We start from the raw sequence: 15,875 nt of genomic DNA, 5'->3' as shown, positions 1-15,875 counted from the left end.
GAACAGACTCAAAATGGATGTTATTGAAATAAATCTTCTGGTTTAAGCAAAATTAAATAAAAATGAAATTAAAAGTGTTCCAAATTAAATAAAGTGTGCCAACTCGAAGCATGAATTCTGAGATTACCAGACGATCTCCTGGATTGTGTAGTATACACAAACTAAGCATGTATGGGGCAATACATATAGCACATAAAACAAAACTCTAGAATTTTCATTTTTACATAACTGAGCTAATTTAGCTATTACAACCAAAAGCAATTTACAGCTTCAGCTGAATTAGCTGAAGGACATCAATTTAGGTTTTCTATCATGTAACGTTAAAAATGGATGGAACATGGAGTCCTCAGAATTAAATTAACCTTTACTCTGTCTTTTCAACGTGAATTTTTTTCAAGCACTTACTAATTAGGAGACTATCTCTTAGATCATGAGTACAGCAAAGAAAGACTACTGAGGAGGCAAACAATAAAAGAAAAGCAAAGTCACTAAAAACTGTGATTACAGCTATCAACATCAATGTTAAATCACAACCACTGTATTAAAATTTAAAAGTGACACTATTCTGGCTTTAGGAAGCAAGAAAGTTATCTTTGCTTGATGTGCTAAGGAAATTAATTTCTGCTTACAGCATCTAAGGTTTACTTGGAAACTAGTATCTCAGCACTTTCATCCAAGAATAACAATAGTTGAAAGCATACATTTTTACTAACAAGAGACTTAAAACTGTATCAATTTGGACCACATATAGATGTGCCCCAAGTCCCACTGCTCTCTCCTATGCCTACTACTCACTTAGAGGCTGGAAGAGAATCAGTTGGTTTCTTTCTCAGCTACAGTTAACAACTACAAAACTGAATTTTACCACAAAGACACAGGCCATTACTCTAACTTTATTCTTCACATGAAATGCAGCTTTAACCCCACATAAAATGCCTATACTTGCAATAAAATCAACAACCCTACCCTTCCCCTTGTCAGCAGCTGCTCGTTGCCAGGTAAAACTAAAATCTGTGTGGCTATCCAAGGAGACAGATTACTTTTGAGCTTGACCAGTTCCCTAACTAAGCAAAAATCCTTAGCTTTCATTTTAAATGAGTTCAGTCATCCAGGCAACTGGCTGCCCAAAACACTTCCGCATGCACAGTGGGAGGAAGCAGCTGCGATTGCTTATTCAGTATCAATACAGAATGACCATATAAAACCACCAGGATAAACCTCATCCATACACATTGCTTCTCTGTTTACTAGCACCAGATCCAGCCCTCTAATCATCCTTCTGTATGAAATGCAAAATGTCACTTCCCCCACAGTAAGAAAACATGTTATTACTCCAAATTAAGATTTTTATGTAACACCTTACATTAATGTCAAAGCATTGTTACCCCTTTATGCTACAGAGAAGGAAAAAATTACATATTGAAATTATTATTGGTTGATATCTTACAGGCTGATTTAAGTGTATGAATCAATGCAGACATTTTCCAAATATTCTTTTTGAAGAAAGAAAAACCAGCAAACTCAAACTCCACAGGGCACAGCCATGTAACTTCCTGATTTTACAGTAATTTGCATATAGTCCTGGAAGAATGACTTAAAAATACAGATGTATTAGATGAATAATCACAAGTTCCCAGCAAGAAATCAATACAGAGGAAGACACCCTTAACCTATGAATGAAATATGGCTGGTCTGTAGTGATTCAGTCCTAAGAAAAACTTTCCAATGTCTAAAAAGATAGAAGGCAAATTCTTAGCTTGTCATCCAATTTATAAGCAATAGAGAAAAATTTATTGCTCACAGATGCATCTGGGTTTTTTTGAATCCATGGTGTATAGAGTATAGGATGACTCTATCCTATTCCCCCTTCAAAACTCAGAGTAGAACAATATGGTCCATGAAACTGTCCAATTTTCTAGTATCAAGGCTCTCTAGCTATGAGTATGTATTACAGAGTAGTTTTGGAAACATTTTAATCTGGCACAAACCAACACCATAGCAGAAAGAGGAGGACCAGCTCTCCCCCACTTTTGTCCCACCACACTTCCCCCTGACTTGCTCTGCGCTACTGAGAAAGTTCAAAACACAAAACACATCCACAAACAAAATTACAGAAATACTAAATGTACTTATCAATCACAAACGTGGAAAAGACAGCTGTTACCTTGAAGAAACATCTCACCAAAAAAATGTAGAAAAAAAAAAACACATAGCAGGACAGACTCTAGTCAATAACAAAGGAAAGAAGGACAGCAAATGCATTTTTCAAATGTCTCAAAATGCCAAAAAAACTAAACCCAGATGAAGTAAGGTTTCTTAGCATGGGTTAAAAATTTAGCTTCATCCAGTTTACACAGGAGAAAAAAGTTGAGTATTTAGAAAGTGGAAGTAATCACACTATAAACTATTTTAAGCTTTCAAAACAAATCAAGATGTGAAGTTTTAAACACTTTTTATCTTTAAAAAAGCCATGCTGGCAGGGTATTCTGTTCATGGCATTTGCCTTCTCTGTTATCTGTAAGATAACGGCAAAGTAAGTGCTGCAAAGCTTTTTATGTGCCAAATTTCCAGCAGTCCCAAAACTCAACAGTGAACTAGAAACATTAGTTAGAAATACTGCAGCACTCATGGAGGGTACCCTACCCAAACACTGTAAGATGTTAACAGTTTGTTAGTAAAGTTGGTAGCTTTACTTTAAAAAAAATATATGTAATTGTGCTTCTTTTTCCAACATTCTTGCTGAGTGTCTCTCTCACTCTCTCTCCTGTTGATTTGCAAATAAACAGGTAATGAACTACCATCTACTTGTGGAAACAAATTATTTTAAACTTAGATATAACAGTACAAAAAAAATCTCCAAACCAAACATACAGATAGAGAACTGAAATGTGGTAGAGGATCTAAAAACTGCAAGATACTTCAAAAAATAAGACAAATTCTTAGAACTCTGTTTCAAAGCCTTACCTTGCTGTCAAGGCTTTTCATGGTTAACAAGTCTAGGGCTTTTAGGGAATGGCCTGTAGGTGAAATGAAATAGATGCACACATGGATGCGAGTATCATGGTAGCTAAATAAAGAACGGTTAATTTTCAGTTCTTCCTGGAGATAGGCTTCAAACTGTGCATCTATATAATCCACTATTGGCTGATAGCTGTAAGAAATAAAATTTAACAAGCAGAGATTAGCTGAATTCTTGCCTTGCCTGTCAAAAGGCTTCTCAAGTACCCAGCACAGCAGAAAATTAAATGTACAATCTTAATTTCTGAAAGACTACTCAAAAAAAATATGTGCACCTAACAAAGAAAGAAAAAATTCTAGCTACTATAAGTGAAAAAAGCTACATATAGTTAATTATGATTATAACTGATCTTCCCAAGTGATGTTTTATAAATTTTTGCAAGCAAGCTATGCAACTGCAGAACTCTTAGACACAAGGAAGATACAAGAAAATCTGAGATAAAAGAAAAGAAAGAACGTGCAGTTACCAGTAACAAGAAATAGGACCTCCTTTATCTTCTGAAGATGAAGTACTGTACATGAGAGAGCTCTTAACAGACAAAAATTGAAAAGGAGGAATGTAAGACAAGAATGTAAACCTGATTTGCAGTAAGTACAATTTAAGTATACTTGATTCTACTTGAAACCAGATTATAATCTGCTTTCTAAAAAAGAAAGTGTAGCCAGACGTTCAAGTGCCCTTACAATTCTGCTACTACACGAAGTTTATAAACCTAATCGAATGTTATCAAAATTCAGAAGTAGGTGTTACATACAAAATTAAAAGCAGGACTAAAAGGCACCACCTATAGCACACATCAAAACTTTTAATATCTGTAATAATATCTACTTGGATCTCATTCATCCAAGTCACTAGCAATAGCTATTTTCCAGTCATAGGATAAGACATAGCTCTCCTGATAATCTCAACAAGACACTCTACCTTCATTTATAATTACCACCATTTAGGCACTCATATCACACAAAGGATTGCTAACATTCTCAATAATTAAGGTGAAAGGAACAAAACCTGCTGAGAGAGAGTTCAGTATTTTAAAATCTTCAACTCATAAAAGCATAGACTCAAAAAAAAGTTCTGAAAGCCAGTAACACAGTTTCTCTGCATCTTCTGCTTATGTTGTCCAACAGAAAAACAAAGGCCTTCAGTTATCCACACGATGTTCCTTCCAGTTTAAGTTCCTCATAATGTGCAGGTGAAATTGTTAAAAACCTTTTAGATCTAATCTATACAATCTACAGTACATCAGAATTTGTTTGGTTGGTTGAAAAGGCTCCCCTTCACCTTCTGCTTTACTGCACCTCAAAAGAAACTCTACTCACTATTGCACATTTTATTTACATACTTATAGAAGATTTATATCATAAAGAAAGGGGCAGAGTTCATCTGATTTCTCAAACCATCTCCTAGATGAAAAGAAAAACATGTTTACTCCAGTACACTGGGAAAGCAGTTAACTAAATATTTGGAGCACGTGCAAGACAAGTACTTCCTACAAAGCCCACATACAAACCAACTTGTAATTGAGGATCATAACTTCTGCCTACCATAGCAACAAGAGGGCACTTACCTGTCCTCTCGGTTTATCTGGTCGCCAAACCCCACTGTGTTTACAACAGTCAGCTTCAAAAGAACATTACTTTCCTGGAGTTCATAAGTCTGGGCTCTAAGTTGTACACGTGGCAGAAAATGTGTTGACACAGGGTCATCAAAATTGGTGTTAAACAAGCTGTTTATCAAGGCTGATTTCCCAATTCCAGTTTCCCCTAAACAGAAAGGTTGGGGAAGACATTTTACACATCAAATAAATACCTACTAAGCACAGACAGCGTTAGCACAGCAGCTTGACAAATTTACACAAAACTTGTCAATAGATTTCTCAGAGCAAAATGGTTGCCTACATTCCTTTTTCATAATTAGTTAATTATTTCATCCTGCAGATACAAAAGAGTTACTTGCTAATGAGTAATAAGAACAGTCTCTTGACACTTTGGTTTCTTTAAAAGCATGAACTAATTTCCTACAGATTCAAAAAAGCTGAGCAGCTATCTGTGAAACACAGGGCTCTGCACAGGGCTTTTCTGAATAAGGGCAAAATACTAGAGCAAACATCTGTGAAGTATAGAAATACTTAAGCAACACCACCTTGGAATTGTAGGATTTTTTAATTTGAAGCTCTTTGTTACCGTAAAAACAGAGTAGCCCTGTTTACTCAAAACAATCCAAGAAGCTGCCCACAAAACAATAAACACACGGCATCCATTTTCAACATTTTTGGTCTTCAGATTGTTTACAAAAAATGTAACTATAAAAACAAATGATCAATACAAATAAGCAAAGCTGGGCAAACAGGTGGAATTATAGTTCAACATTAAAGGACAGGTTTAACCTTGCAATTGGTTTAAATTTCAGTCACATCCTAAGGATGGGTATACTACTAAAGGCTTAAATCACTCAGATACTACTTACCAATGCAAAGAATGTTGAAGCAGAAGCCCTGTTTGATGGATTTTTTAACAAGTTGCTCAGGCAAACTACCAAAGCCAACATGCCCAGACAAGGATAAAGTTCGATAGCTATGATTTTGCTACAGAAAAATATTTTGAAAACATGTTAGTGAAGTAAATTGCAGAGCAGTTATCAATAGTAGCACTAGAGGAAGCTAGAACTCATAATTTACACAAAACCAAGAAAAGCAAGAGTCTGAAAAAATACCCATCGTGAGGCTTTATTCCGTGATTTAAGGACACATTCAAATTTACCTTACAGAACTATTTGCAGGCTCAAAGTGAAACCCACATTCTGGGAAAAAGAAAAAGAGAGAAAAAAAAAAGAAAATTGAAAACTTTAGACAGAACATAGATCACAGTTGGTTCCCTGTTACAAATGAAGAAAAATTATTAGGCAGAATTCAAAATAGAGATCAGAATCACAGAAAGTTATCAGAACTCATTTTGAATAGCTAGCATTGAAATTGTTATTTATGGAATATACGACATCAGAACTTTGAGATAATACTACAGATATTATTAGAAATGTCTAGAGCTGCACATTCCTTTTCAAATATCAACTAGCAATCTAGCATCAGGACATCAAGACAATGAGCATACTAAAAATGCTAAGACTAAAAGGAAATATTTTGGTTTGTACAAATGATCATTGTACACATAGGGGTATTTCTGGAAGCATACACACAAACTCAATGCTACGTTAATAGCAAAATTTTAAACATTGGAGACAGACAGATGCAGAATCTACTACTATTTTAAAACATAACTACTTTTTAAAAGGATTTTCACTGCTATTAAACTGCTAAAACAGTTGTCCTAAGATACAATAGAGTCTACAGTCATCAGCTTCGCAAAAAATGCTGCAATAAAAGCTCTTTAAACTTTCAAGAAATGTTGTGCAGCTCAACTAGAAACAGTTTCAGTCATACTGATTTAGAAGCCTATGTATGGAAAACTTTCCTCGCCAGAGGTTAGTATTCACGAAGGAGACAAGAGGAATCCTGTAAAACTTTATTCAAATAAAGGGAAATCCTCAGGGCATATCCCTGTGGGGTCTCTAAAATTGCTGAAGGAGACAGCCTTCTTTTATCTTAAATTCCCAGCCACAAGGAACCTTCTTCCTTTCCCCATTGGCTGAGGTACTCAGAATGTAAAAATTTCCTCATCCATCTACTACACATTCCCCCTTACATATACAGCTCCCTGCATCATATATCCCATCTTCATTAAAATTAGGCTTTACACCTCCCCGGATGCAGAAGTTAATTTTTATTAACCTATTAAGCCTCTGCACTATCCTAAAAGTTCAAAGGTTTAAGCTGCATCCAGCTTCTACTGGCTTCTGCTGTCTTCAAAGGACACCTTGTTAGTTAAGGAAAGATATATGGGGAGGCTTCACTGCGTGAGCACACACTATGTGTCAACACGATGTTAGTTACAGGCAACAAGGATAAGGTCAAATTGCTGAGATGGCACAAGCTGCCCCAGACAATCAAAATTTGGAAAAATTTTCCAACAATTCCTCCGTTTTGTGCTCTTTATTGATTCCTAGTTCTCTTATTATTTCAGGATGCATATTGTAATGTCTTTATTTGTAAAGACAAACCTCTCTGTCCCATCACCTACATTCTTGCATGTTTATACTTCTGTTTTCCACATGACAAATGTCACAGGAACAGCTACTGTTCTCATTGAAGACTCACTTTCCTCCACCTTCCTTATGGAAGAACCACTTTGTAAACCTGTTTCATCTGATATCACTTGGAACATTCTCAATAGAAAAGCATTAACCTATGTTTTTCCTTCTGAAAATTACCAAGGGCATCACGGCTCTCCAGCAGTGCCAGCACTGCATACAGCTTTTCTATGCTGTAGTCTAACAAATATGCAATGAAATAAAGTCCACAAAACTGACCTTATTTTTCTAAACTGGTGATGTGGTAGTAATTTCTACTTCGCAAAGAAATAATACATCACCCAACTGAAAAAAAAAAAAATTACTACCATATCACCAGTTTAGAAAAATGGTGACAACTAAAAAAAATAAGAAATGTAAATCATTCTGAAAGCAAATAAGTTACCATACTAACCAGTCTTCTCAAATTAGTATCCATTGGATGGAGCAGATAAATTGTGCTTGAAGACTGCATCTCATCCAACTTTATTCAGTGAAGAACTCAGAGCTTGTAATCTGAATGCTACAAGAGCTACAACATTCCTATAAAAAATTCCTGTTTCTCACTGCTTTCTAGAATTCATACTCTCATCAAAGCAGCACACAATACAGATCACCTGAGATAGTCCAAATCATATCTTACTCCTTCCCTCCCCCTTCCCCTTTTCAAAGAGTTAGTAGCACAGGTTTCACAGAACTGCATCTGGATTTCTAAAAATTCATTTCATCAAGTATATTGGTGTATATACAGTTGTCTTGCCCACTACAAACAATCTTCAAAGAAAAATCATTGCCTGGGATAAAACTGACATTAAAAAATTGTATTTCCCTTTAAGAACCACACTTTTTTTAAAATCACTATCTTTTACATTTGCCACCTATAAAAATGTGGATCACTCCACCGCAAAAGCTAGGCCTCAGACTACATGCATCTATCTTCATAACCCTCCTGCAGAACCAGACTTGCAGCCCAGGCAAATAACTAGCTCACCACTTGGCTTGTAGAAGTGGCTGAAATTTGCCCGGTAAAGCTTGAAGACAGAACGTAATCAATGTACATGTGCTTAGGCAGGAGGTGAGGGTTCCTACCAGGCCCATGCTTCTATGCAGACTATGCAGAGACCCTTAGAAGGATGCCTGGGCATCAGCCACAAGGGTAGATGACAACACATTAACATGTTGATGGGTGCTCCAAATCTGACCCTCTCAGAGCCCTGAGTTTTCTGCAATCAAGAACAAGGTGTAGACACTCATTAAACCAGAAAATCTGTTTCGATTTTCCAATAATCATAGAATCATTCAGGTCGGAAAAGACCCCTGGCATCTTCAAGTCCAATCATTGACCCTACTCTACAAAGTTCACCCCTAAACCATATCCCCAAGCACCACATCTAAACAACTTTTAAACACATCCAGGGATAGTGACTCAACCACCTCCCTGGGCAGCACATTCCAATGCCTGACCACTCTTTCTGTGACTTTTTTTTTTCTTAATGCCCAGTCTAAACCTACCCTGCTGCAGTTTGAGGCTATTCCCTCTTGTTCTATAGCTGTGGAAAGAGACCAGCACCAACCTCTCTACAATGTCCTTTCAGGTAGTTGTAGAGTGCAATGACATCTCCCCTCAGCCTCCTCTTTTCCAAACTAAACAGCCCCAGCTCCTTCAGCTGCTCTTCATAAGGTCTACTCTCCAGGCCCTTCACCAGCTTCATTGCCCTCTTCTGCACTTGGTCCAGCACCTCAATATCTCTCTTGTACTGAGGTGCCCAAAACTGGACACAACACTGGAGGTGTGGCCTCACCAGTGCAGAGTACAAGGGGACAATCACTTCCCTACTCCCGCTGGACACAGCATTTCTAATACAAGCCAGGATGCCACTGGCTTTCTTGGCCACCTGGGCACACTGCTGGCTCATATTCAGTTGCTTGTCAATTAAACCCCTCAGGTCCCTTTCTGCCAGACAGCTTCCCCAAGCTTGTAGCATTGCATGGAGGAGTTGTGGCCTGGCACAGGTCCTGGCACAAGACCTGGCACTTGGCCCTGTTGAAGCTCATACTGTCAACATTGGCCCATTGATCCAATCTGTCCAAGTCTCTCTGTAGAGCCTGCCTACCTTCATGCAGATCAACACTCCCACCTAACTTGGTGTCATCTGCAGACTTACTGATGATACACTCTATGTCCTCACCAAGATCATCAATAAAGGTGTTAAACAGAAGTGGTCCCAACACTGAGCCTTGAGGAACACCACTTGTGACTGGCTGCCAGCTGGATTTAATTCCACTGACCACCACTCATTAATTGCATTACTTTCTTACACTGAATTACTTTCCTGTTAACTGAAGTTATATTTAACCCAGTAATATCAATGTTGTTACTGCCTCGTAAGACATGATGTAAGTAGATTTTGGAAACGTAGAAAAATACTTCCCATTTTTGGGTAGACAAAGTCTAAAATGTAGACATGTGGTGCAGGCATGCATATAACTGACATCTCTTGATGTCAATATGTTCCTCAGAGAGAGAGATAGACAGAGAATAGATAGGGTCAGTAGAGACAGAAAAGAAAGGGAACCTTTGCAAAATAACATAGAACAGAATATATAGGAAGACGAGGCAGAAAAAATACAAAGGAAGGAAAGTCCATGAAGATGCAGAATAAGAGATACATTAAAAATTACATGGAATGAATATACCAGTCTGTCCTATAAAATAAAAAGTAACACACAGGAGGAGCCATGTATGGAACAAAACATTGCTTCTAAAAGATGTGCAAAAAATATAAAGTATGGGTCAAAAGACAATTCAAATAGAATTCACTTGACAATTTCACTCAGTTACCAGGTAATTTATTCAGTTTGACAGAACTGAATGTCAACAACTTTTAGAGACTGGTCCAAACATTAGGTTTCTTTCCTCATCTCTTTCAAATGATTTCTTACATGACATTCTGCTGCACCAACTGTATTCCTTTTCTATCCACATCAATGCACAATACAGCTGAAGCTGCCTTAAACCATAGGTTGCCATAAGATTTTCTTCATCCGTGTATATGTATGGAGCTCTTAGAATTACAGGATCACAGAACATATCTGGTAGGAAGAGACCTCAAAGATCGTCCAACCCTTGACGCAGCACTGAAGGGTCAACGCTAAACCATGTGCCTAAGCCCCAGGTTCACATGCTGCTTGAACACCACCAGTGATGGTGACTCTACCACTGCCCTGGGTAGACCATTCCAATGTTTGATAACTCTTTCAGTGAAGAATTATTTCCTAATATCCAGCCCAAACCTCCCCTGGTGCAGCTTGTAACCATTTACTATAGTCCTGTCATTTGTCATCAGGAAGAGGCTGGCCCCCTCCTCACTCCGACCTCCCTTCAGGTAGTTGTAGAGAGTGATAAGGTCTCCCTTCAGCCTCCTCTTCTCCAGACTGAAAAACCCCACCTCCTTCAGGTGCTCCTCATAGGCCATGAGCTCCACATCCTTCAGGAGCCTCGCTGCCCTTCTCTGCACATGTTCCAGCACCTCAACATCCTTTCTATAGTGAGGGGCCCAGAAATGAACACAATATTCAAGGTGTGACCTCACCAGTGCAGAATACAGGGAGATGATCAGCACCATGTTCCTACTGGCCGCAGTGTTTCTAGTACAGAATGAACCTTTTTTAAAAAGGTGACATTCTTTCCATATGTTTCTTTCGAAAGAAATAGGAAGGGAGACATAATCTTCCTGAATACCCCCAAAAAACCCAAACAGTTCCTCACAGCTAGTATTCCATGGCAACAACAGTGCTGGTTCGTACGGCACTGTTCAGCTACAGCTATGCAGAAGGAGAAAGTGTCTGGATTTGTGGTCTACACAGAAAGGTCTCTTGATCTGCATGTTTTCAAGGAAGGAAAAGCAAAGAAGAGGAAACCTGGTTCAGCCCTCTGAGATGACCTTGACAGAGAAAAATAATCATGCTGTTTTCAGTACTGGTGTCACAAATGCAGTTATTTTCAGAAGATCTGCACTTCTTTGGCTGTGCTGGCTCAGCTGTGTCCATTGCAGCTTTATGACAGGGTTTTCTGAAAAGCACTGAAGTCAGTCTTGTTCATCTTTGATCACCGCAGTGCCTTGTTGTTGATGTTTCTTGTCCGAATGAGAGAGCAATGCTGGTCTTGCATGCAAGAATGGCAGCTGCTATCAGAAGACCTCTTTGACTGCAATAAGGAATTTTTTTCCCCTTCTTTTTAATTAATCAGTGACAAGCACTGTATGCTGCTGTATGAGGGCAATGTCTGCCAAAACTTTCCCAGAAGTCACATTTTCAAAAATCAGAAGTACTAAGTACTTGTGCCTCATGCTTTCTGTAGTCTGGTTGCAGATTTACAGAGATTTATAGAAGAAAGTCAGACTGCATTCTGAGAGCGATTTTGCACTTCTTTTGCAAAACAACTAAAAACAAAATCTTCCCTCTCTTCCCTTACCAAAACTACCCACTTAGTGGCCCCCCAGTCCTGCTCTCACTCACTCTTGTTGATTTACTGCATCTCTGCACTCTTCACACAAACATGAATCAACAGAGTAATTTTGTATTGTTTTGCTTACTTAGGCTCTTTTATTTCCACATTTTCCAGTTTCCAGGCTGTGAAGTACTGACTCTCCACCTCACCACCTAGCTATATGTGAATAGTATGCATGAGGAGAGACAACTTACACGACATTAATGCATTGTACTATGCTATAGTGAAACTCCAAAGGACTCATACAGGCCTGACAAGAGAGTATGTGTGAAACAGAACTCCCTGGGTGGGAGGCCCAAGAGAAAGGAAGCTATGCTCAACAGTCAAATTGTGAGCAAGCAGAGAAACATGAACGATGACCTTTCACTCTGCAGCAGAGGCTGGCCAGGACATGGTCATGCCCTCTGATGGCTCTAACAATTGTCAAACAAATAACTCTTTCAGCACCCAAACTCAAAGCAATCTCTCTTTCTTCTTGCGCACCCATGCTGCTCCCTTGGGTGTGCCATCGAGAACCGACGCAAGACACTGTCCCAGATAAAAATCATTCCAAACAAAGAAAACTTCTAAAGTGCAATAGTTGCTCTCCAGGTTTTCAGTTCACAGGACAGCTTCACACACATCTCCACTGCAACAAGAATAAGCCAAGAATCACAAGAGAAAGGTGCTCTATCTACCACCCTGCTACCAAAAAATGGAGAAGCATATAAATAACTATAGTCAGGGTGGAGTATTTTCCCCAAAATTTCTCCATGTTGTCTCCAGAGTCCCTTGGTGCTTTATATTGCTGAGGTGTAAAACACAGCTGAAAAGTCGTAAGTGAATCATGAAACTAATGCTCCAGCACTAATATATGGATGTGTTCCACGTCCTAAAAGCAGAAGATGACAGCTTTACCATTACACATAACAACAGTGTTTCTTCAAAAGCTAAGATTCAGCTCTGCAACTATCACTTGAAATGCATGATACGCTCTGGGATCTCCAAGAAGGGCAACACCTGAAATGAGAGCTTTTTTTAAAAGGGTTTTTTAAATCCTGGCAATTTCGGTAATTAAATGGTATGCCAAGGCTTAATTTCTCCCCGCACTCCCTTCTGACACTCTCACTGAAGCAGCTTTCACCAGCGCTTGCTCGTCGGCTGCTCCAACAACGGGAACCCCTGGTCCCCTTTAGTGAGAGCAGCTCGGTACAAAGTCACTGCCACCCCTCCAGAGAGTGTAACCACCGCCCCCCTTTCCCTTTTGCCGCCGCGCTGCCAGATCTCTGTCCTCAGCCGCGCCCCGGTAACACCTACCACCTGGTACCCCCAGCGCAGGGGCTGCCCACCTGCCAGCACGGCGTTAACGGCTCCCCGCCGGCTGCTCTCAGCTTCCGCACCGCAGAGGGGACTTACCTGCTGCTGACTGGCGGGGGAAGTGGCCATATCCCCGACAGACGAAGCGACGCGAGGCGAAGTAGGGAAGAAGGGAAGGAAGAAAAGAGGGAAAGACGCGGGTGGAGACGCCGCCGAGAGAGCGCGCACCAGCCTGCAGCCGTGGCGGAGTGCTCCCGGCCGCCGGACGGGGGCAGAGCCGCGGACGGGCGTGGCCGCGGCGGCCCCACGCAGGGGGGGAGGAGAAGGGGGCGGGGGGCGCCGGTAGCCGCCCCAGAGCCGCGTGCTTGTGGCGCGGGGCGGCGGACGGGGCCTTTCCTGGCCGGAGGGTGGCGCGGCGCTGCCACTGCCACCGCCTTCGCGGCAGTGATTGCCGGGCATGTCGCCGCCAGGAGGAGGGGCCCGGGTAGCAGCGGTACTGCCGCGCCCGCAGCGGCGGCAGAAGTGGTGGCGAAGCGATACGATGGAGCAGGGGCGGTGATGGCGGAACCAGCGGAGCTGCAGCGGGAGTCGGTGGTGCAGTTCCTAGCGGCACGGGGCGGGCGGGCCCGCAACACGGAGCTGCTGGAGCATTTCCGGGACTGGCACAGCCCCTCAGACCCTGACCGCCGCACAGCCGCCCGCCAGCGCTTCAAGGAGCTGGTCAACGCTGTGGCCACCGTGCGCCAGGAGCCGGACACCGGCGTCAAGTACGTGCACCTTCGTCGCCGGTACTGCGCTCTGGAGTCCCCCGCCGCCGCCCTGACCTCCAGAGAGGAGAAGGCGGCGGCAGCGGTGGTGGGGGACAGCGCGCAGCGGCCGAGCCCGTTGCCCTCCCCGCAGGCGGGCGTTGAGGAGGGGCCGCCACCGGCGATTGGGGATGCCGGCAGCTGCCCTCAGCCCACGGCGCGGCGGGGCGAGCCGCTCCGTCCGAACCCGGCGGCGGCCACAGGCCAGCGGAAGGGCTCCCGGCGGGGGCCGCTTCCCGGGCGCAGTGGAGGCGGTGGTGAAGAGGCTGCGGTAGCGGCGGGCCCCGGGAGGCCTCCTCCTCCTCCACCACCAGCGGAGGAGACAGGAGCGGCCGACGGCGCCCCCGGGGCGGCAGCGCATGGGGGCGGCCGCAGGAGCCTACGGGAGGCGACTCGAGGCGGCTCGCCCCAACTGAAGCGTGGTGCCCTCCCCGGGGGTGGCCGAGGCCGCGGTGGTGATTCAGACAGCGCCTCGGTCTTGTCTTCCGCCGACGAGGAGGGGAGCACCACCGGTGCCGTGGCCCTGGATCCTCTGGAACATGCATGGATGCTGTCCGCCTCGGACGGGCGGTGGGAGAGCCTGGAGGGGCTCCTGAGCTGCGAACCGGCGCTGTTCTGCAAGCGGGACTTCATCACTGGTTTCACGGTGCTGCACTGGGCCGCCAAACACGGGCGGCAGGAGCTACTGGCCAGGCTGGTCAACTTTGCCCAGCGGCACCAACTGCCCGTGGACATCAACGCCCGCACTAGCGGCGGGCACACCGCGCTGCACATAGCCGCCATGCACGGCCACGCCGAAGTGGTGAAGCTGCTTGTAGGAGCCTACGACGCCGACGTGGACATCCGTGACTACAGCGGGCGCAAGGCTGCGCAGTACCTGCACCAGGGAACCTCGGGGGATATGCGGAGCCTCGTGGGGGCCCTGGAGGAGGAGGAGGAGGAAGAGGAAGGGGCTGCCAGCAATGGGGGTGGACGCTGGAGGCTTTCCAAGGTATTGCCCTCCAATCTCATGAGCTACCGGCTGTCCCACCACCACCACCATCACAGCACTGGGGAGGAAGCCGAGGGCACTGAAGGGACAGCGGTACCAGGCAAGGGCAAGGAGGTGACCAGGAAGGCCTCTGGCAGTGGGCGGATGAAGCCTCGGCTTAATAAGATCCGCTTCAGGACTCAGATCATCCACAACACACCCTCCTTTCGTGGTGACACCGAGGAGGAAGAGCATGAGGAGAAATCCTTGAAAGCATCATTCAAGCTCAGGCCGAAGTCCAATGTCTTTGGATAAGGCCATGGAGCTGGAGGTCTGGGAGGTGGACGAACAGACCAAAGTGCCCTAGGATGTGGCGCAGAAGGTGAGGCAGGTACAAGTGGGTGCACATTGACACTCACGTACTGTGGGAAATGAGATCCTAGGTGTCTTGCTTCAACTCTCAGTTCAGTGGGGTCAGTGGGCCTCTGGTGGCTTACAGCTGCCGAGAGCTGCTGCTTCGGCTGGGCCCTCAGTGCTGATATGAGAGGCAGCGGGTGCATTGAGAAACACTGGGGTGTTTAAAAGTGGTGCTTCTTTCTCCCTGAAAGAAGGCTTTGGGATTGGAAACCTGTGTTAGTGAATCCGTTGGGCTTAGCAAGTTGAGTGGGGGAAAGAAAAATGCAAATTCTCTAATCTTGGATTATCAGCTGGTACTATAAACTACTCGCAAACAACTTGCAAGTAAGAACACCTCAGTAATATGCAAATACACTTTAAGTTTCTCTTTAAGAGCAATACCACCTGGCACAGTGTGGAGTTACGTACCCAAAATGAGATGGTAGACAACTGTTTTCATTCAGAATCCAAGCTTCAATCCAGCAAAGACTTTAGCCTCTGTTGACTTTATTCATTGTCTTATTTGACATCATGCGAGCAATAAATAAAGTGAACCAGGTGCAGAAGTCTCTGCTATCTGAGGTACTACTGAGCTTACTTATTGCTGTCAGAATACTAATACAAGATAATGGAAGCAAAGTGTCATCTTCTGTGTTTGATATCTTATGTTTTGCCTTAGGCAAAGTGTTTTTATTT

General features: G+C 43.2%; 2 protein-coding genes across 2 annotated transcripts in view; one reads left to right on the top strand and one right to left on the bottom strand.

The window, feature by feature from the left end:
• The window catches only part of SEPTIN10 (septin 10), a 30,379-nt gene extending 16,913 nt beyond the window's left edge, over nucleotides 1–13,466 (bottom strand). The window contains 5 exon segments of the mRNA XM_054382012.1: nucleotides 2,965–3,151; nucleotides 4,587–4,782; nucleotides 5,486–5,603; nucleotides 5,784–5,818; nucleotides 12,839–13,466. Of these exon segments, the coding sequence (XP_054237987.1) occupies nucleotides 2,965–3,151; nucleotides 4,587–4,782; nucleotides 5,486–5,603; nucleotides 5,784–5,818; nucleotides 12,839–13,466 (1,164 nt within the window).
• A 99-nt stretch (nucleotides 13,467–13,565) lies between these two features.
• Nucleotides 13,566–15,098, top strand: SOWAHC (sosondowah ankyrin repeat domain family member C). Its single transcript, XM_054389994.1, has one exon. It carries the CDS (start codon nucleotides 13,566–13,568, stop codon nucleotides 15,096–15,098), a length of 1,533 nt encoding a protein of 510 aa, XP_054245969.1.
• Nucleotides 15,099–15,875: the final 777 nt, after the last annotated feature.

This window comes from Indicator indicator, chromosome 1, assembly GCF_027791375.1.
Source record: "Indicator indicator isolate 239-I01 chromosome 1, UM_Iind_1.1, whole genome shotgun sequence".
NCBI classification, from domain to species: Eukaryota; Metazoa; Chordata; class Aves; order Piciformes; family Indicatoridae; genus Indicator; species Indicator indicator.
Note: the sequence above shows the minus strand (reverse complement) of the source record. Positions and strands in the feature narration are given on the sequence as shown.